The 20,828-nt window shown below is 42.3% G+C and overlaps 1 protein-coding gene across 1 annotated transcript in view; it reads right to left on the bottom strand.

Annotated features, from left to right (window-relative positions):
- The window catches only part of CSKMT (citrate synthase lysine methyltransferase), a 52,271-nt gene extending 31,852 nt beyond the window's left edge, over positions 1-20,419 (bottom strand). The window contains exon 1 of the mRNA XM_060254212.1: positions 20,304-20,419. Coding sequence (XP_060110195.1) covers positions 20,304-20,403 — 100 coding nt within the window. The 5' untranslated portion in view covers positions 20,404-20,419. The remainder of the gene's footprint in view (positions 1-20,303) is intronic.
- Between the last annotated feature and the right edge of the window lie 409 nt (positions 20,420-20,828).

Genomic DNA, 20,828 nt, shown 5'->3' on the forward strand with positions numbered 1-20,828 from the left:
GGAATATTATCTCTAACCAGAGATAAAAGCATTATCTCTGCTTTCAAATGTAAATTTACATTTAATATCTCTCTTAATAGATTATAAACCATAACCCAATACTTTTTTGCAGAGTCACATGTCCACCAACAGTGAAAAAACGTACCTATCTTTACCTCACATTTCCAGCACTTCGGTGCCAACGCAGACTTTATTTTACATAACTGAGACGGGGTGAGGTACCACCTGTGGAACATTTTAAAATAATTCTCTCTAAAACTAACCGGTTTGATTATTTTATAGTTATTTTTCCATAAAGTGGCCCATTGGTCTAACATAATATTTTTCTCCAAGTTCTTAGCCCACCTTGTCATTGTCTCCTTGACCACTTCGTCTTCTAACTCCATTTGCAACAGATAATTATATACCCTTTTGATTACTTTATATGGGCCTGACAGTAGTAATTTATCAAAATCAAAATTCTGCCTTGTAAATCCTGAAATTTTATCTTTATTATATTTTGCAGTAATCGACACCATTATCCACCAATCTATCTTTACTCCCTGAGTTTCTAACTCCTCCTTATTTTTTAGTTTATCCCTGTCGTCAAGGAGATCACTATATCTGATTGGATTTATAGTCTTCCACAATTGAGGCTGCACAGAGGCTTCTTCGGGAGAAATCCATCTGGGAGTCTTCCCCCCGTATATCTTATTTTTAATCTTGAACCAGCCTTCCAAAAGAGACTTCCGAATCAAATGGCTTTTAAAATAAGTCTGAGGTTTCCCTAGGTACCATAGATTTGCGTGCCAGCCGGCTTGGAGGTCAAAGCCTTCCAACGCTAATATACGTTTATTCTCTAAAAGTATCCATTCTTTTAGCCATAGAGTCGTACATGCTAGATGATATGTTTCTAAATCTGGAAGAGCTAAGCCCCCATTTTGCTTCTTATCCAATAAAATTTTCCATCTGATTCTAGGTTTCCTACCCTGCCAGATAAAAGATCTAAACTGCTGATTAATTTTAACAAAAAACGGCTTTCTGACAGCGAAGCATACCATTTGTAGCAAAAACAAAATCTTAGGCAGTATACACATCTTGATCAAAGCGGCCCTACCCATAAATGATAATCCTAAGTTACTCCATTTTTTAAACATTATCTCCGTATCTTTTAGAAGCGGTGTGAAATTATTTTCGTATATAGTACTACATCTATTTGATAGGAAGACACCTAAGTATTTTATTTTTGATTCTAATTTGCAGCCCATCTTATTCTCAAGTTCATTAGATGCTAAAACCGACATATTTTTCGTAAGAATTTTCGATTTCTGTTTGTTTACCTTTAAGCCTGCTACCTCACCATACTCGATTAGTTCTTTTAGGGCCTCCTCAGCTGACTCTAAAGGATCTTGAAGAATTAGAGCCATATCGTCTGCGTATGCCAAAACTTTATATTCTTCTCCTTTCACTTTAACTCCTTTAATTTTAACATTTGTCCGAATCGTATTATTTAGGACCTCCAAAGACAATATGAATAAAAGAGGGGATAGCGGACAACCCTGTCTCGTGCCTTTCTCAAGTATTATCTCATCCGTTAAATCTCCATTAACCACTATCCTAGCTGATTGTTTATCGTAAATCGCTTGAATATTTCTCAGAAAATCCCCTCCGCAGTCCAGTTTCTTAAAAATTTCAAACATAAAATTCCAATCAAGATTATCGAACGCTTTTTCCGCGTCAATAAAAATAAAAGCAGCCTGTTTGTCCCTACATAAATCCAAATATTCCATAATGTTCGTAAGAATACAGATGTTTGTTCGTATATATCTAGAAGGTAGAAAACCTGTTTGATCCGGATGAATTATCCTATTTAAAATCTTTTTCAACCTATTTGCCAGAATTAAAGAGTAGATTTTATAATCTACGTTCAATAAAGATATTGGACGATAACATCTAATATCGTCTGGTTGTCCATCCAGTTTAGGTATGAGCGTCACATTACTATATCTCCAGGAATCAGGTAATTTTGCAGAATGCCACACCTCCTGAATTAAATTTTTAAATTGATTAATTAACAGATCTTTAAAGGTAATATAATATTCTGCGGGAATACCGTCAGGACCTGCCGCTTTGTTTTTCTTTAGCTTAGACCAGGCTTCTTCTATTTCGAACATAACAATTGGTTCGTTTAAATTTTTTATTTTGTCTTCCGGTATCTTCATTAAAGGTTTTTTAGCTAAATAAGCCTCCTGATCTTCCTTAGATATATCAACCTTTTTATACAAGTCTGTATAAAAATCTTTTATTATTGTCTTTAAATCCTCCTGTCGAGAATTGTGTCTTCCTTCTTTATCTTTTAACATTTTAATTATTTTTTTTTCCTTTTCCTTCCTAATTCTATAAGCTAGCCACTTTCCTGGCTTATTTGCGTTATCAAAATATTGTTGCTTAGAATACGCTATTTTCTTTTCCATTTCCTCCAGCATGGCTAGATGGAGTTTATGTTTTAATTTCCTAACTTCCTCTTTAACTTCCTTTTGTGAGGGATTTGCCTTTAGCTGAGATTCCTTTTGTTTAATTAAGTCAGTCAGTTCTGTCCTTACTCTAGCATCTTCCCGTCTCTTATTCGCTAGAAAGTTAATGACCAGTCCTCTGAAAAACGCCTTGCTTGTTTCCCACACTATCGTATGCGACAGCTCATCATGTGTATTCACTTGAAAAAAAAAAGTCATTTCTTTCTGTATGAATTCAACAAACTTCTTATTTTTAGTCAGGTTATGGTACATTCTCCATCCAAATTTCCTCTCATTACTTTTCATTTCGCACACTACAGGACAGTGGTCCGCAATAGTTGAGGGGAGGATTTCTGCCTCCTGTACTGTTTTAATCATACCCACTGAGATCCACATCATGTCTATCCTTGACCAAGAGTTGTGCCTGTTTGAGAAGTACGTGTAATCCCGTCTATTTGGATTTAAAGTGCGCCAAATATCTACCAAACCATAGTCTTCAACCAATTTAACAAAGTTTTGGGGAAAAGTGTTGCTTCCTTTCCTTTTACTCTTCTTTTTGCCACTACTTCGTGGGCTTCTATCCAGATGTGGGTCGTTTACTGCGTTAAAATCACCTGTTATGCATATGTTTTCATATTCACAATTTCGCACCTTGTAACATAAATCTCTATAGAAAGTACCCTGTAAGTCATTGGGTGCATAAACATTTATTAGAAGAAATTTTTCTTGTTGGTTGACAATTTCTATGCCCTGAAAACGCGCATCCTTCCCTTCAAATATTAACTCCGCTTGTATATCACCCCGAATGAATGTTACTAGTCCTCTTTTTTTTCCCCTCCTCAGAGGTACATATAGCTTTCCCTAATCCTTTATTGACTAACAGATGTTCATCCTTCTTTTTAATGTGGGTTTCTTGTAAACAAATGACATCTGCCCTAAATTTTTTAAGTTGGTGGAAGACACATTTCCTTTTCTGGGGAGAGTTTAGGCCGTTTATATTTGCTGAAATGATCTTCATTTAATTTATTTGAATTTATTTTAATATTCTTATCACTCTGTCCACTGAGATTTTTTCTTTTTCTGTAACCTGGTTTCTCTATATAAACTTTCCTCTTCTTGGCCTACTTCTCCCTCCTCCCATTCCTTTAAATGTTGGGCAGCCTCATTCTGAATAGTTCTGTCCTCCCTTTCTTTAGAGTTTTTTGACCATATCTTTCTCTGCCAGTCTTTCGTGTATTTACTAATGAATTCCTCTAGTTTAAAAACGGAGTCTATTTTAAATCTGGAGTTGGCATAGGTGAATAACAGTCCTTCCGGAGTTAAACATCTATACTTATGCCCTTCCCCTGCAGTAATTCAGCTAACTTTGAGTATTCTCTTCTTCTACTCCATATTGACCAGGGCACTTCTTTCATGATTTTAATCTTAACTCCTTTTATCATTAACTGCTGGACTTTAACTTCCCTCCAACACGCAAGCTTTAGTCTTTGCACACTTTGTGAGGCAGGTGCATGCCTTTTCTTTGTTGTTATTTTTGACCGCAAGTAAGAATACCCGTTGACCACAGCTAGCCAACTGGGGTGGGGGGAGACGAGCTTTGTTTAGGCCACCTTTTCTAGGCCCCTCTCCGTGTGGAGCAAGCAGTGCTGTCCCTAGATAAGGCTGCTTGGTCGTTCAGGGTGCTGCCGAAAAATGCTTTCGTCTCCGGGTTAGCATCAGGCGACCAATACCCTGAACCTCCTACATGCAGGATCGGGACTGCGGCTTCCAGTGGCACCTTCCACCTGCCGTTTCGCCCCTTGCCCATCGCTGCAGGACTTGATGCATTGTGGGTTGTGTATGTGGATATGCCCTTCAGGCCTGCGCAGAGGAATTTTTTAGGTGAAGCCCAGTGTGCGCGGTACTGGCTCCACCCTTTCACCTGGGGGTCATCTGCCATGGCCCAGTAAGCCGGGACGCCGGCAGCGAGTCTTCCAGGTGGTAGGTGTTACATTAACGAGCTCTATCTGCCCGGGTTTGATGTTAGAGTTTTCCTTCTCTTAGGCTGGCGAGGTTGGTGGGCCCAGCCTGCCCATCCGGTTATACCACCGGACAGTTCGGTCGCACCATGACGTAGCAAACTCTGTGAAAAACGGGGGGGACCAGCGAGAAGGTGTTGCTACGGATGCAGTAATGCAGGAGAGGCCATTGCAGTGACCATCTGCCAGGCATAGCCAGACAGTGACCACGCGGCGTTCACTACACCGGGAGAGGAGAGGCTATGTATTGCGCATACACTTTCCCTGGGGGGGTAGGATACCCAGAAGGAGCCAAACCCCCCCCCACCCACCCCTTCATGGGTCAGCCTCTAAAAAAAAATCATAGCTGCACAGATGTGATAGGAGTCAAATTCCATCTAGGCAAGGCAAAGGGGAGGGCATGGTGTTTTCTCAAATTCTATTCACATTATTTAGTCTGCCTTTCTCATTGGGAAGCAGATTACACAGAAGGAGTCAATATAATCAACATAGGGTTGCCAGGTCCGACTCAGAAAATATCTGGGAACTTTGGGGGTGGAGCCAGGAACAAGGTTGTGGCAAGCATGATTGAACTCTGAAGGAAGTTCTACCCATCGCATATAAAAAGGGCCATGTTCCTTTTAAATGCCTTCCCTCCATTTGGAAATAATGGACAATAGGAACACCTTTTGGGGCTCATAGAATTAGACCCACTAATCCAATCTTTTTGAAACTTGGGAGGGGGGGGTTGAGGAGAGGCACCAGATGTTATCTGAAAATTTGGTGCCTCTACCTCAAAAAACAGGGGGCCCCAGAGCCCCAGGTTCCCGTGGATTGATTTTTCATTATACCCTATGAGGACCAGTCTCTATAGGATATAATGGAGAGCCCAGCAGATATTCAACACCCCTCACTTTCTGATAACCCTGAAAGGGGGAAGAGCTTCCAAACTGTGGGATCTCCTGCTCTCAGCTGGGGATTATGACAAAAAAAGACTAAGCCTTCATGTATAATAGTCTAAACACAATAATCTATTCCAATTTACAGTTCTTCAACACTCTTTATATTAAATTTCAATACACATTTGTAAAAAGCCCATACAGATTTCTTCAGAAATACACAGAACAAACACAGTGCAACCAAACGATCAACATTAAAATATGGGCTAGTCACCTTTCTCTTATTTCTCCACTAGGACAGTAGTCCAGCTTGATTCTAAGCTTAGAACCATTTGGGAAGATTACGGGGTTGAAAGTTTCTGATTAATGAGATGTTTCCATGTGAATATGAAGCTTAGATGAAACATACAGCAAAAATGAGTTCCTAATATCCTGGAGGTGCGCTTTTGAACACATGAACACATGAACCTGCCTTATACTGAATCAGACCCTTGGTCCATCAAAGTCAGTATTGGCTACTCAGACTTGCAGCGGCTCTCCGGGGGTCTCAAGCTGAGGTTTTTCATGCCTATTTGCCTGGACCCTTTTCAGTTGGAGATCCAAGGTATCTGTGTATTGGGATCAAGATGGACTATTCTCCGAAGTGGAGTTGATTAAGATAATGGTTGGAACAGTAGACGGCCTCCAGAGATAACACATGAAATGATGCAGAATTACATAGCAGAATCCTACTTACAGCAACCTATATAGTACATTAGCATAGATCACAGTCTCTAATTATCTAAGTAACTTTGGGAATCATTTTGTACTGTGCAACCCTGTTGCCTGTGTAGGAAAGCCCTCTTGAGTAATTTCACTTTTGCATGGTTTGTAGAAAGCCAGGAGACTACCAAAACAGCAGAGCTGAATACCAGATGGCAATAGTCGAAGTGTCTGTGCTGTGGTTCAAGCAGGAGATGGGAGGAGGGTTCAGATTCCCATTTGCCAGGCTGTTCACTATTACGTGACCTTAAGCCAGTGTCAGTCACCTCAAAGCTGGATTTACATCTCAAGAGTTCAACCATTCAAAAGAGTCTGATTGCAGAAATCTAAAAATATATATTTGGAAACATGGATATGGGTTGGAATGGAAATACAGTGGTTTGGATCCCACAATCCGTCAGTGGAAACAGAAAGTACTGATGGCAACGCCTATGGGTCTTTCTGGCTCTTCCCACCTCACAGCAGCCATTCCCAACTCATGGAATGTTTATTCCCAGAGCCACATGGGTTGGGATTGCAGTGGAAGAAGGGGGTAAAATGGGTCCTTTTGGTCTTTCTGGAACCCCACCGGTGGAAGCAGCAGAAGGCAGTGATTTCCCCCCTTTCTCTTCCCCATGGCAGCCTCCTAACTTGCCTGGCCATGATTCTCTGCAGCTCCTACCCTCCATTCCGCCCTCCCCCTCTTTCACACCAGCCGTAATTTATTTATTTATTTATTTATTTATATTTATTTATTTATATATAGATTTATATCCCGCCCTTCTCACCGAAGTGTCTCAGGGCGGCTTACAACATAATAATTTACATTCAATTTAAAACATTTACAATACAATTAAAACCATAGTAATAAAACAGTATAAAAATAAAACCAGCGGTCTGTAGGTGCCTTTTTTGTTCCATCCAGAGGATTTTCACATTGTCAGTTAGATGTTGTAGGCCTGCCGGAAGAGGGCTGTCTTACAGGCCCTGCGGAACTGCCCTAGGTCCCGCAGGGCCCGCACCTCCTCCGGCAGCTGGTTCCACCAGTAAGGTGCCGTTATTGAGAAGGCCCGATCTCTGGTGGATTTTAGACGGGCCTCCTTTGGCCCGGGGATTACCAGCAGGTTTTGTGAACCCGATCGTAGTACTCTCTGGGGAACGTGTGGGGAGAGACGGTCCCTAAGGTAGGCAGGTCCTAGGCCATATAGGGCTTTAAAGGTAATGACCAACACCTTGTACTGGACTCGGAATATTACTGGCAGCCAGTGCAGGTCCCGGAGCCCCGACCGTATGTGCTCCCATCTTGGGAGCCCTAATAGCAGCCGGGCAGCGGCGTTCTGCACCAACTGCAGTTTCCGGGTCCGGCACAAGGGTAGCCCCATGTAGAGGGCATTACAGTAGTCCAACCTCGAGGTGACCGTAGCATGGATCACTGTTGCTAATGTGCTTTCACCATCCCTGGGAGAAGAGGAGGAGAGGAAGGGGGAGCAGCATTCCCATAGGTAGCCCCCCTTCAACCCATCTTATTGATTCCTACCCTGTAAATCTTGTCTACACTCTCTCCTTTAATTTTCATTGTGCCACCCCTCAGCCCTTTATATTTTGGGCTTATATAGTACAGGGTTTTTCTTTGTTATTGACTCTTTATGTACACAAAGAGATTTCTCCTAGGTGGGCAAGAGATCTAGGGTCAGTCCCACCCCCCTCCTTGAATGGATGAATTTTTGTAAAAATCTATCTATAAATGGATCTATTTTTATCACCTTGTTTACAGGATCAGGAACTCCCACTTTCTTTCTTCCATAGTAGTGTGATAGAAATCTCTTTTTTTCCTCTCCCCTCTCCTTTTGCGGTATCTTTTTCTTTGGTTGAAATTGGGGGCCTTGGGATTTAGGAGAGTTGCATGTGGTAGAGGTTACATTAGTCTGTTAGTTCATTTTTGTTATTTTGTTACAGAGACAGCATGAAGGAGATGCGCTGAAAATTTTATATATATATATTATATATATATATATATATATATATATATATATATATAGAATATATATATTCTAAAGGGGAGAGACCCACGATGGCTGGAGGTGGCTGTGAGGAGCATGTATTTTTTGAGCTGATGATGAACTGTGTCCAGAGGAGGGCAACAAAGATGCTGAGGTGTCTGGAAACCAAGTCCTATGAGAAAGGGTTGAAGGAGCTGGGTATGTTTAATCTGGAGAGGAAATGACTGAGAGGTGATATGATCACCATCTTCAAGTACCTGAAGGGCTATCATACAGAAGATGGTGCAGAATTGTTTTCTGTTGACCCACAAGGTTGGACCAGAACCAATGGGATGAAATTAAATCAAAAAAGTTTCCAACTCAACATTAGGAAGAACTTCCTGACTGTTAGAGTGGTTCCTCAGTGGAACAGGCTTTCTCAGGAGGTGGTAGGTTCTCCTTCCTTGGAGGCTTTTAAGCAGAGGCTAGATGGCCATCTGACAGCAATGCTGATTCTGTGAAATAGGCAGATTATGAAGAAGAAAGGCGGGAAGGGTTGTATCTGTGCTTAGTTCTTGTGGCCCTTTCTTACATGTCTGGCAAAATGCTGATTGCCACTTTGGGGTCAGTGAACAATTTTTCTCTAGGCCAGTTTGGCGGTTTGGCTGATTTCCAGCCTCAAATAACACAATTTCAAAGGAGATTTACAAAAAATATCAAGAATAATCATACACTCTCATAAACAACACCCTTGTAATGTGGAACAATTAATACAAAAGGATCTTAATGTAAATTTAAAAAAACCAAATTAATGTAAGTCTTCGTTGCACAGAGGTCCAAAGAGTCCGTTCATTCCCATAAAAATCTCTGTGGTTTCAAATGACTCCAATTGTGGAATTCCAGTACTCCATGTTAATAGTACTCCATGTTCTATTAACAGCTTGACAGCGTCACTCAGTAGCTCAACAGCAGCAACCAGGCAGTACTTTTTAATCCCTCATTTCACTTTTGCTTTATCCAAAAGCCACTTTGTTTGGAATAATCCAGATAGACTCCTTTCTGGTCAGGCTCCCATTCGACTGCTTTGGATACTGAAGAAACCATCATTGCTTCTAAAACCAGTTATTTCTTCCCCCACCCCTGAATTTCAGGTTAATGTTGTCTGAAGGCACTAGAACTGAAGACTTGTTTCCTCAGCTGACCATCCTCTTACCACCAGTAGCCATTCTTTAGTTCGCCCTTCTAAGAGCAATGCTACTGGGGGTTTTGTACGCATGCGTTAACCAAGCCGGCTGTGTGCTCGTCCTCCCCTTCGGACTGGAATTTTAAATAGCTCAAAAGAATGTAAATAGCTCTTTGGCAAGTCTATTTGAAGAACGAGCTTACTTACGAAGGTCTGAAGATCATAAGAATTCCTTTCTGGGGTCCCAGAGGGTAAGATAACAACTTTTACTATCAAATTAACGAGGCAACGCCCAGGTTAATTACTCAGCGTCGTGTGTAACTCCGGAAAAGTAATCATCATGGCTAAGACAATTAAAGAGTTATCTGAGCAGATAACAGCTTTCCAGGCTTTAATAATGTCGTCCCAGGACCAGATAAGATCTGAAATTAAATCACTCAGAGATGCTGTTACAGAGTTGAATGCAGAGCTCAAGGACACACGGAACATTGCAATTACTGCTAATGAGCTTGCCTTATCTAACAAACAAAAAATACTCCAGCTGAATTCGCAACTTACAGAGCTCTCTGATCGTAACAGAAGAGCGAATCTGATCCTGGGTGGAATTTCAGAGGAAATAAATAATAAACTCCTGGAAGGAACTCTTATAGACTGGATGGGTGAGCAGGGAGTCACTCTGCAATCTCAGGATATTGAGAGAGCTCATAGACTGCAAAGGAGACAAGATGGGGGTGCCCCAAGGGAAGTCATAATTAAATTTTCAAGGGAAAAGACCCAGCAGATAGTTTTCAAGACTTTGAAAAAAAGGAAAGACCGTTCTTTTAGAGGAAGGAAAGTTTGGGTGAGAGAAGACTTCTGCCAGGAAACCATCAGAAAGAGAAGGCTAATGAGACCCTTTGGGCAAAAATTATATGACAATAAGATTAAATTCTCTTGGGGGTACCCCTCCTCAATAATTATTTTTAAAGACGAAAAAAGGCTGGTGGCGCGCAACCCTAAGGAAGCAAGAGATCTCCTCACTCGCCTGGGCATCGCCACAGACGACCTGAGAGACCCGAGAGAGGAAGAAGAAGAAGAAGAAGAAACAGTGGAGCTCGGTGTGGACCCGGGAGAAGGAAGCTCAAGTAGACAAGAGAAAAGGCCAAGAACGGACTACTAAAGGGAAGTATAAAATATTTTGAGCTAAATTTAGCTTTAAACTAGAAGGGGAGGGCGGGATGCGTGCCCCCTGGAAGGTGGAAGACAGGATGATGGTCTCATCCAGAAAGTTGTCTGTGCCACAGGGGAAGGGAATGGGGGGGGCGTTCAGTAAGAAGTATAGAAAAATACCCTCAGCCATTAGGGCCCAAGTCTGTTACATATAAAGAGAATGGATAGATCTTTAAGAGTCCTTTCACTGAATGTGAATGGTCTAACATCAAATCTTAAGAGATTCAGAGTAATTAAAATGGCTAAAGAACAAAGAATAGATCTGTTGTGCCTACAGGAAACTCACAAAAAAATAAATGATAGAAAACCATTGATAAAAGATCTGAGGTGGCAGGTTTTAGCAGAAGCAAGAGGGTCTTCCAAAGCTAGAGGCGTGGCTACATTGATTCGTAAGGATATTAAGGTGGAGAACATGGAAAAATTAGTAGATAAGGAAGGTAGATACCTCTTAGTTAAGTTTAAGCTGGAAGCCATAAAAATCACTATAGTAAATCTTTATGCACCAAATAAAAGACAAAGGAAATTCTTAAACTTGGTTTTTAAGAAGATACAACAGTTTTCAGAGGGCGAACTTATTGTAGTGGGCGATTTAAATATGGACATAACCAAGAACAATAGTATTAAGCTAAGAGATTGGGGCTTGAAGGACGCTCATGAGTTCATCAATACGAGACCCAGCCCGACACATATTTCTTGTAGACATAAAACAGCTTCCCGCTTAGATTATATAATTTTGGAAAAAAGTAATAATATGGTGGTTAAAGAGATCAAGACCCATCCAATTTTGATTTCTGACCATGCCCCTCTAAGTATTGAATTAGAATTAAATCTTCCCTCGAAAAATAGACCTTGGAGGTATAACAACCTGGTAATGGCAAAAGAAGAGGATAGGGAATACTTAATGACACAGTTAAAATTATATTTAAGGAAAATAGAGGAACTGTGTCAACTAATATATTATGGGACGCTGCTAAAGCGGTAATAAGGGGCCATTTGGTTAGGAAGGAAAAAGACATTAAAAGTGAATGGTATAAAAAAAGGCAAACAAAACTTAATGAATTGGAGGAGTTACAAAGAGAAATAATGGGAAAGTGTAATCCTAGTTTACAGATTAGAATTAAAGAGATCCAAAAACAGTTGGAGGCCCTAGATATGGCAACAATGTGGAAAAAGGAAATAATGGTTAGGAACGACTTCCAGAGGAACAGCATTAATACAGCAAAAAGGTTAGCTAATTATTTGAAAGTTAAAAAGGCAAAACAATCAATTAGAACTATTAAAATTAATAATAGTACAACTCAAAACTCTAAGGAAATCACTAAGGCATTTGAAGACTTCTATAAAAAATTATATATGAAAAAGAATATAACGGAGGTGTGGGACGCACCTAAGCTAATCATAGAGGAGGAAGCAAAAGCCTCACTGGGTGCTGAGATTACACTCAAAGAGATAAAGGAAGTAATAAAAGCGCTCAAAAAGGGTAAATCACCAGGTCTGGATGGCTTTACTTCTGACTTTTATAAAGAAATGGTAGAAATTATAGCACCTGAATTGCAGGTAGTTTTTAACGAAGTCTTGGAAGGAAAGAAAGCCCCGGACTCATGGAAGGAAACAGAAATAATTTTGATATTAAAGCCCCAGAAACATCCGGAAGAAGTAGGTTCGTATAGGCCCATTAGTTTACTAAATCAAGATTATAAGATTTTTGCTAAGGTTTTAGCAAATAGACTTAAGAGAGTTATCCCGTCAATCATAAAAGGGGACCAATACGGTTTTATCGAGGGTAGATCCATTGCCCATCCTATTAGAAATATCTTAAATGTATTGCACCATGCCCAAAAGAAAAAAATAGCTCTGTTAAAGTTGGATGTTTATAAAGCCTTTGATACTCTCTCACATGAATTCTTGTGGCAAATATTAAAGAAGATAGGTTTAGAGGAACGGTTCTTACACGCTATACAGGAAATATACAACGGAGGTAAGGCCAAAGTTAGAGTCAACACTGACCACTCACAAGCGTTCCCAATTCAAGGGGGGGTAAGACAAGGCTGTCCACTATCCCCGCTCATATTTATAATAGCTATAGAGCAACTAGCAGAGCGAATTAGGAATGCGGGGAGAATAGAGGGGTATAAGTCAGGTAATGAAGAAATGAAAATTAATTTATTTGCGGATGATATCATAGTAATTATGTCTAACCCAAAAGACGGAGTTAAAGAGATTAAGATAATTTTAGATGATTTTGAAAAGTGTTCAGGGCTCGGAGTGAATATGGCAAAATCAGAAATTCTATATCTTAATGTTAATAGAGAGGAAAAACAGGAAATAAATAGGATTACGAATATAGGAATGGGAGCCAAGAGATTTAAATATCTAGGGATAGTCCTGCAAAAAAATGGACAAAATGATAAAGGAGAACTATGGTAAAATATGGAAGAAAATAGAGAGAGATATGAATAAATGGAATCATAAAATACTACGGATATCATCTAGAATAAGATCTCTTAAAATGTTCATGATACCAAAGTTAATGTATTTATTCCAAACGTTGCCCTTAGGTTTGAGGAAAAATCAAATTGAACAATGGAATAAAGCAATCAAAGTGTGGATTTTTAATAATAAAAACTGTAGGTTTCATAAGAGAATTCTATACAACCTTAAATCAGAATTAGGTTGGGGAATCCCAGATTTAAGTAAATATTATGAGGCCTTCCAACTAAGAGCGTTACTAGATTTGAGTGAGGATAAGGTACAGAAGTGGATTAATTTCGAGAATGCAGTCAACAGTGGTATTGGAAGATTTGGAATTTTTTCCACAGTGTCGACAAAAGATCTAAAATTAGCTATAGGGCCCAGAAGAGCAGCATTAGAAACCTGGATGAAATGGTACCCACAGTGGCTAGGGAAGGTTTCAAGGTGGAGCCCCCTAGAAGCTATTGTTAAGGAGGTGCATGCTATAAAATGGTGGGAAAGGCTATTTTAGAGTGGACGATATGTTTAGGGGTGGTAAACTAAAACCCTTACAGGAAATTATAGAAGATTTAGGTAATCAATACTGATTAAACATAGCAGGCTTGCATAAGAGAGTTAAGAAGATCAGTGAAAAGGGAGAGCTTTGGTTAGACACTCCAATGGAAGAGATATATAAAGTAATGGCCAAACAAAGGAAGGGTCTAGTGGGGTTACTATACAGGAAAATGATTTCAAATAAAGATAAAATAATAGTACATTTACAAAAGATTTGGAGTCATGAAGGTCAGTTAACAGAGGGGTTGGCTAGGAAAATCTTGAAAGGTTTAGAAAGGATTAAAGTAATCAAATTTAAAGAACTGGAATATAAATTTTTCACAAAATGGTACAAAACTCCCGCACAAATAGCCAATATATTCCCAGGAATGAGTTCCAAGTGCTGGCATTGCAAACAATTTAAGGGTTGGTTTGCACATATGTGGTGGGAGTGTGAAGAGGTTAAACCCTTTTGGGGGGAAATTATTCAATTTATTAGAAAAGTCTGCAATGTACCATTAACCATTGGCTTTAATATGATGTTGTTAAGCACAATAGGAAGTCCGGCACTAAGTAGACCCACTCAAAACCTTGTCAAGGCAATGATACTAGCGGGGAAGGCGGTCATCGCTTAGGGGTGGAAAGATAAAAGTAAATGGTGAATAGAAATCTGGCACAGCTATTTGTTTGATTACATACAGTCTGACATCGTGGCAACAATCAACAAGGATTCCACGTGGGAAGATAAAGTCAAGGAAATCGAGACCAGATGGAACCCTTATTTAGAGTGGATCTCAGGAGAAACAAGGAAGGACATTCAGTGGAAGATCAGGACTTTGTGCCCTTGGCTGAGGGGAAAAGACTAAGAGAAGATGGGGAGGGTTGGGGGGGGGAGGGTTATTTGTAATTCCAACATTCATATGCTGTAATGGCCAATTGTACAAAAGTCAATAAAACATAAAAATATTTATTAAAAAAAAAAAAAGAGCAATGCTACTGAGCAATGCTGCCAAGCTGTTAATACAATGTGGAGTACTACACAACTGGAGTAACTTGGAACCAAAAAGATTTTTATGGAAATGAACTGACGCTTTGAACCTCTGTGCGATGAAGACTTACATTAATTTGTTTTTGATTTATTTACACTAAGGTCCTTTTGTTTGAATTGTTCCATATGATATGGGTGTTGTTTATGAGAGCATATGATTATACTTTATATTTTTGTAAATCTCATTTGAAAGTCTGTTATTTGATTGAGGCTGGTAATCACAGAAACCCTTGGGTTCTTCTCCAGTCACTTACTAACGTGATTCTCTGTTGTAGTTGCTCAACCTCCAGGTGAGGCCTGGAGATCTCCCGCTTTTACAACTGATCTCCAGCTGGCAGAGATCAGCTCCCTGGAGAAAAAGGCTGCTTGGAAGCGTGGACTGGATGGCATTGTACCATACTGAGGCCACACCCCTCCCCAAACCCTGCCCTTTTCTGGCTTCACCCCCAAAGTCTCTAGGTATTTTCCAACACAGACTTGGCAACCCTAATAATTGCCCCCAGAGCTGGCATTGAAATGTTCTGCAGGTCCCTTGGTCTCTTAGTAGTAAGCTGCAGAGATGACATGCTTGACCTCCCTCTCAATGGTCCCAAAGAATGTGGTCCCTAAGGCTGTGAGGACCTCCTTCAGCATCCCTAGCCTGACAAATACGGGAACGAGGGAGTCTGCCAGAGTTTGCATCAATCCTGTACAAAGGCTGGGCTTCAGGAAAACAAGTTGCCTGACCCACCAAAACCAGAATGAAACAGTCCACCCACAGTGGTCCACCCACAGTGGACCCACAGTGTCTATGCCCACCTAATGTCTCCTGGCTCCACCCCCGAAGTCCCCAGATATTTCTTGAATGGGACTTGGCAACCCTAATGCTCACCCATTCTCATGGTGCTCCTATGCTAGGCAGGTTTTGTGGTGGGACTTTCACCCCGTCCTGGGGCTTCCCTACCTTCTGGCAAACCAAGCAGGAGAGGCAGAAATGCTTGGTGTCTTTCCCCTTCTATGCCAGCTGGGCCTTGGTCTTGCGTATTCCTAAGCGTCGCAGTTGCAGAGCTTTCTGGATGACGCTTCCATCCTAGACCCTTGCCAGTCCGGCTTTCGCCCGGGCTATGGGACGGAGACAGTACTGGTCGCCCTGGTAGATGATCTCCAACGGCACCTGGATCGGGGCGGTGTGGTGGTGCTGATGTTGCTAGATCTGTCGGCCGCGTTCGACACGGTCGACCATCGGCTACTGACCCGCCGCCTCACTGATATAGGGGTGAGGGGGTCTGTCTTACAATGGCTCTCCTCCTTCCTCAAGGATCGGGGACAAAGGGTGGCTATTGGGGGCGAGCGGTCCCGGAGGCGCACACTGGACTGTGGAGTGCCACAGGGGGCAGTTCTCTCACCAATGTTATTCAATATCTATATGCGCCCTCTTGCCCATCTCCTCTCTCTATCATCATCATAATCATCTCTCTATCATCTCTCTCTCTCTCATCATCATCATCATCATCATCTCCTCTCTCTCTATCATCTCTCTCTCTCTCTATCATCATCATCATCATCATCATCTCTCTATCATCTCTCTCTCTCTCTATCATCTATCTATCTATCATCATCATCATCTCCTCTCTCTCTCTCCTCTCTCTCTCTCTATCATCATCATCATCTATCATCTCTCTATCTATCTCTCTATCTATCTATCTCTCTATCTATCTATCTAAATGACCGCCCAGAACTGCTCTGTATGCTAAACTGAAAAGTTTCTCTCAGTGTGTTTTTGGCAGGGGAAGTGGAGGCTACAGTTGCTCCTCCTCTGGCTGCTTCCTGGAAATAATGTCTGTATACAGCTGTTTATTCCTGATCACAAACCAGGCTGAATTCTGTTTGGAAACGAGGGCTTCATCCCAAGCCTCAGTTAAACTAGGGAGGGGGCAGGAAGAGTTTGCTGACCGTCAAGCTCCCTTGGGATCACCCCTCCCTGCAGTTCCTCAGCTCTGTTCAAAACACCGTCTTCCCTTCCAGGAGAGGACACCTAGGGTTGCCAGCCTCCAGGTGGGGCCTGGAGATCTCCCGCTTTTACAGCTGATTTCCAGCTGGCAGAGATCAGCTCCCCTGGAGAAAATGGCTGCTTTGGAGGGTGAACTCTATGGCATTGTACCATGCTGAGGCCCCTCTCCTCCCCAAACCCCACCTTCTCCCAGCTCCCCCCTGCCCCAAAGTCTCCAGGTATTTTCCAATACAGACCTAGCAACCCTGACCACTGCCAACTCAGCTAAGCAATCATGCTTGTGCTGGGATGTGTCAAGAAACTGGTCTCTTTAAGCAGTTTCTTGTTCAGTTCAAAGAATGGCTCAGGCTGAGGCCAAAAAGTTTTGTTTTTTGAAAACTTAGGTCAAGCTCCTTGTAGCTTCACAGACTCTGATAAGGGAGATGGGAGGTAACCCAGGCACTGGACACACCAGTAGGCCTGGTAGCTTCAAGGACACATGAATCTAGGAGGGTACATCCTCTCGTTCGCACCTGAGGTAATGGGTGGGAGAAGGTGTTTGTTTAATTGGACCAAATGCAACTTTGGAGCATTTGGTCTGACATTTAGTCTGATTGGCAAACTCGACTGGCCAAAATAGTTGCTGAACAACATACCCTTATTGGTATGTTTGTTGGTCTTAAAGGTGCTACTGGACTCCTACTTTGATCTGTTGCTTCAGACCGACAGAACTGCTCACTTGGATCTACCTTATTGGTCAAGTTATATTATTCACGATACATTTGATTGGTTAACTAGGAGCAGGGCTTTTTTGGTAGAAATAGCCTAGCAGGAACTCATTTGCCTATTAGGCCACACCCCTGATATCACCACTGCTTTGCACAGGGCTTTTTTGATAGCAATAGCCAGCAGGAATTAATTTGCATATTAGGCCACACCCCGACACCAAGCCAGCTGGAACTGCGTTCCTGTTCAAAATGGGGGGGGGGGACCCTGGCTAGTATCAGTCACTAATAGGGTTGCCAGCCTCAAGGTGGACTTTGGCAAAAAACAAGAAACCATAGTGTACAAGTTGAGCTACCACAACATTTAAACACCGAATAGTTCACATATTAGCTTGAGATTTAACAATCTCCAAAAAGGTAGTATGCTCTTTGAACCAATACTGAAAGTCCATGAGTAACCTCAAGGCAATTTCAATGGTGATTTCTCAGTGCTATTTTGTAGACTGGTGACTCTCAGCACTATTTTGTCGATTGGTGATGACAAGCCTCCCATGTTTTATTGCAGCATGTTTCAAGAGGCTATCTCCCTTCTTCAAATCACCCTCATTGAATCTGGAATTGTAAAATAATCATTCATAACAATACTGATTCCAGAAACTAGTGCAAAACATCCATAAATCCCAAAGACACACAACATAGCACATACCCACTGCTCAAGAATTTCTGACGCACAAGTCCAAAAGTAATGCTGGCAGTCTAGGTTCCCAGCGAATGGAACCAAAACTGCATAATTAAATGGAGCAGAGGTCCATCAGTGGCTATTAGTGACAGCATATTGTTGGAACTCTCTGTCTGGGGCAGTGATGATGCTCTGTATTTTTGGTGCTTGTGGGGGCACAGTGGGAGGGCTTCTAGTGTCCTGGCCCCACTGATGGACCTCCTGATGGCACTTGGGTTTTTGGGACACTGTGTAACACAGAGTGTTGGACTGGATGGGCCATTGGCCTGATCCAACATGGCTTCTCTTTGTGTTCTTAGCAGTGTTGAATACAAGTAGTTTATCTTTAAGATGTTTTGGAGATTGTAACATCTTGAATATACAGGAATGTTCTATGCACCTAAGTGTGGGGAGGGGGGGAGGGGGAGAGAGAGAGAGAGAAAACTATTGGACTCAGTTTTATGGGTGACATATGAGTTTTATTGCTGTGCTGCAAAGAATGATTAGTAGAAAGCTGCAATCATAAGACAAAAAATGTGGACTGTCAGGGGGTGCGGGGAGAATGAGTGGCGGTACAAATTTGATTGCAGGAGCCTCTTGTTGGGTACCAAAATAAAAATTGTCCTTTGCTTCTTGGTGTGGATGTCCCTCATATTCATGCTATCTTCTTATCAGATATGAACCAATGGTTACAGCTACGGCTGTTATTGCATCTATTCCTTTGCCTATGGTAGGTCCTGTCTGTACATCAGCAACAGCATCTGTGACCTGCAAGAAAAGACAGAGAGGTTTTCATTGGGGAGGTACACTTATTTTCAGAATGGCACCATCAATTAAAGCAATGTGCCTCCCATACCTCCCCCCCCAGCATCGTGGTACATTCATGCACATCTGGGATTTCCTTGGCTTTTTTCTGATCTTTCTTTAACCTGATTTGCTCTGAAATTCTGGGAAAAGACTGTAGTAAAGTCTGGATGGCTGCGGAGGGGGGAGGGGCTTCTGGTTTTCTGGCTGAAATGGCAGCCATTTGCTCATTTTGTTGATTTTACTATTCTGTCATTGAATCTTAAATTTTTCTACCATTTTGCATTCTAAACCACTCCCTACCAGATAATTTTACTATACTGTCATTGGTTCATAAATTTGTACCAGTTTGCATTCTGAGCCACTGACTACCAGCTATGTGTGGCTTTGCTCTCTGTACCGGATTCCTCGTTTGAGGGTGTGCTTAAGCAGGTCCTCTGTGAGGTGGCCAATGGAAGGAGATATCAAGAAAGTATGACCAATAAGTTTGGGAACCTGACACCACGCTGCCACCTCCTTTCTCTCTAGCCCCCTGAAATGTATTGTCCCAATGACGCATCCTTTGTGAGGAAAAGCTGGTTGTTAAACCGCATTAAGGGTACTTCACACACCTCACTTTCCTCAGCAGTAGAAGGGGTCCTGGGGCACTCTTTTATGGGGCCCATTTATTTAAAACGAGAACTGGAGCCAGAAATACACAATTCATAATCAGATTTCCTGAACACATTTCTGCCTCTGAACATGGAGGCTCCCGTTAGTCACCAATGGGGGGGGGGGGATCGCAAATATGCCATCCCTGTGTTTTAATCAGAAATATTCCTCTTCTTGAGGGACAAAAAAGAGTTCACTCTCCACTTCACTTGGAGAAAACGGCTGTTTTGGAAGGTAGACTGTATGCATTATACCAGAGGTGGCCAAACTTGCTTAACATAAGAGCCACATAGAATAAACGTCAGATGGGAGGGAGGGAGGGAGGGAGGGAGGGAGGGAGGAAGGAAGGAAGGAAGGGCGAGAGAGGTGGAAAGAAAGCAACTTTAAATGCATTCTCCAGCTGCTGCCTGGCTTGAAGAAGTGATTTAAAGACAGAAATGCCTTCTCCGAGCTGGCCAATGGGGAAGTGGGGGCGTCAAGAGCCACAGAATATGTTAGTTTGGAAGGGCCACATGTGGCTCCCGAACCACAGCTTGAACACCCCTGCATTATACCCTCCTCCTTAAACCCCACCCTCCCAGGTTCCACTCTCAAATCTCCAAGTATCTCGGGACCCAGAGTTGGCAACCCGAATCGCTGGGTTCCTGAAATCCAGCAGAAAATCGCCCGTTCTCCCCTGCCTTGCCCTTCCTACCTGAGATTCCGGACCTTTCCACAAACGCCTTGAGAAGGAAGCTAATAAACCCCTTTAAACTTCTGCTCAGACCTTGAGATCTAGCGGCTTGATGGATGTCTATGTGGTTAAGAAAAAAGAAACGCCCTCCCTTCCGCGCACGCCAGAGGTGCCCGCTCTCCAAGCCCCAAAAGACCACTAGCACTCACCTGCCCACGCCGAAGAGGAGGCAGAACGATGCCAGGAGCGGAGCATCAGCGTCCTCCAAGCGCCCCAGCGGGCTGCCAAGGAAGAAGCTACTGCAGCCATCTTCGAAAAGAGCGGGAAGGAGGAGCCAAGAAGGCAAGAATCGTGCCAGAAGGAAGCCGCTGAGCTTCGCCAGGGGACGTCTACAAAGTGCCAAACGGGATTGTCGGCCTGCAGGGATTTCCTTAGGGGTTGTGATCGCTTCCCTAGCCGCTTGTGTTGCATGGGTCTCAGGCTCAGCTCTGGCTATTCTCTTTGCAAGTGTATAAATCCGCAGGAGCACAAGCGCTCCTGAGCTTTTAATAGTAGCAAAGGGAATTTGAGCCGCTGCATCCAGTCCTTCCTGCGAGAGAACAGGCAACATTCCCTCGTGAGTTGCAAATCCTGGAGATTGGCGGGGGTGGAGCAGAGTTGAGCGAGGGAAGGGATTTTAGAAGGAAATAATTTCATAGAATCCACCCTCCAAAGCAGCCGTTTTCCACCTAGGG

This window comes from Heteronotia binoei, chromosome 1, assembly GCF_032191835.1.
Source record: "Heteronotia binoei isolate CCM8104 ecotype False Entrance Well chromosome 1, APGP_CSIRO_Hbin_v1, whole genome shotgun sequence".
Taxonomy (NCBI): Eukaryota; Metazoa; Chordata; class Lepidosauria; order Squamata; family Gekkonidae; genus Heteronotia; species Heteronotia binoei.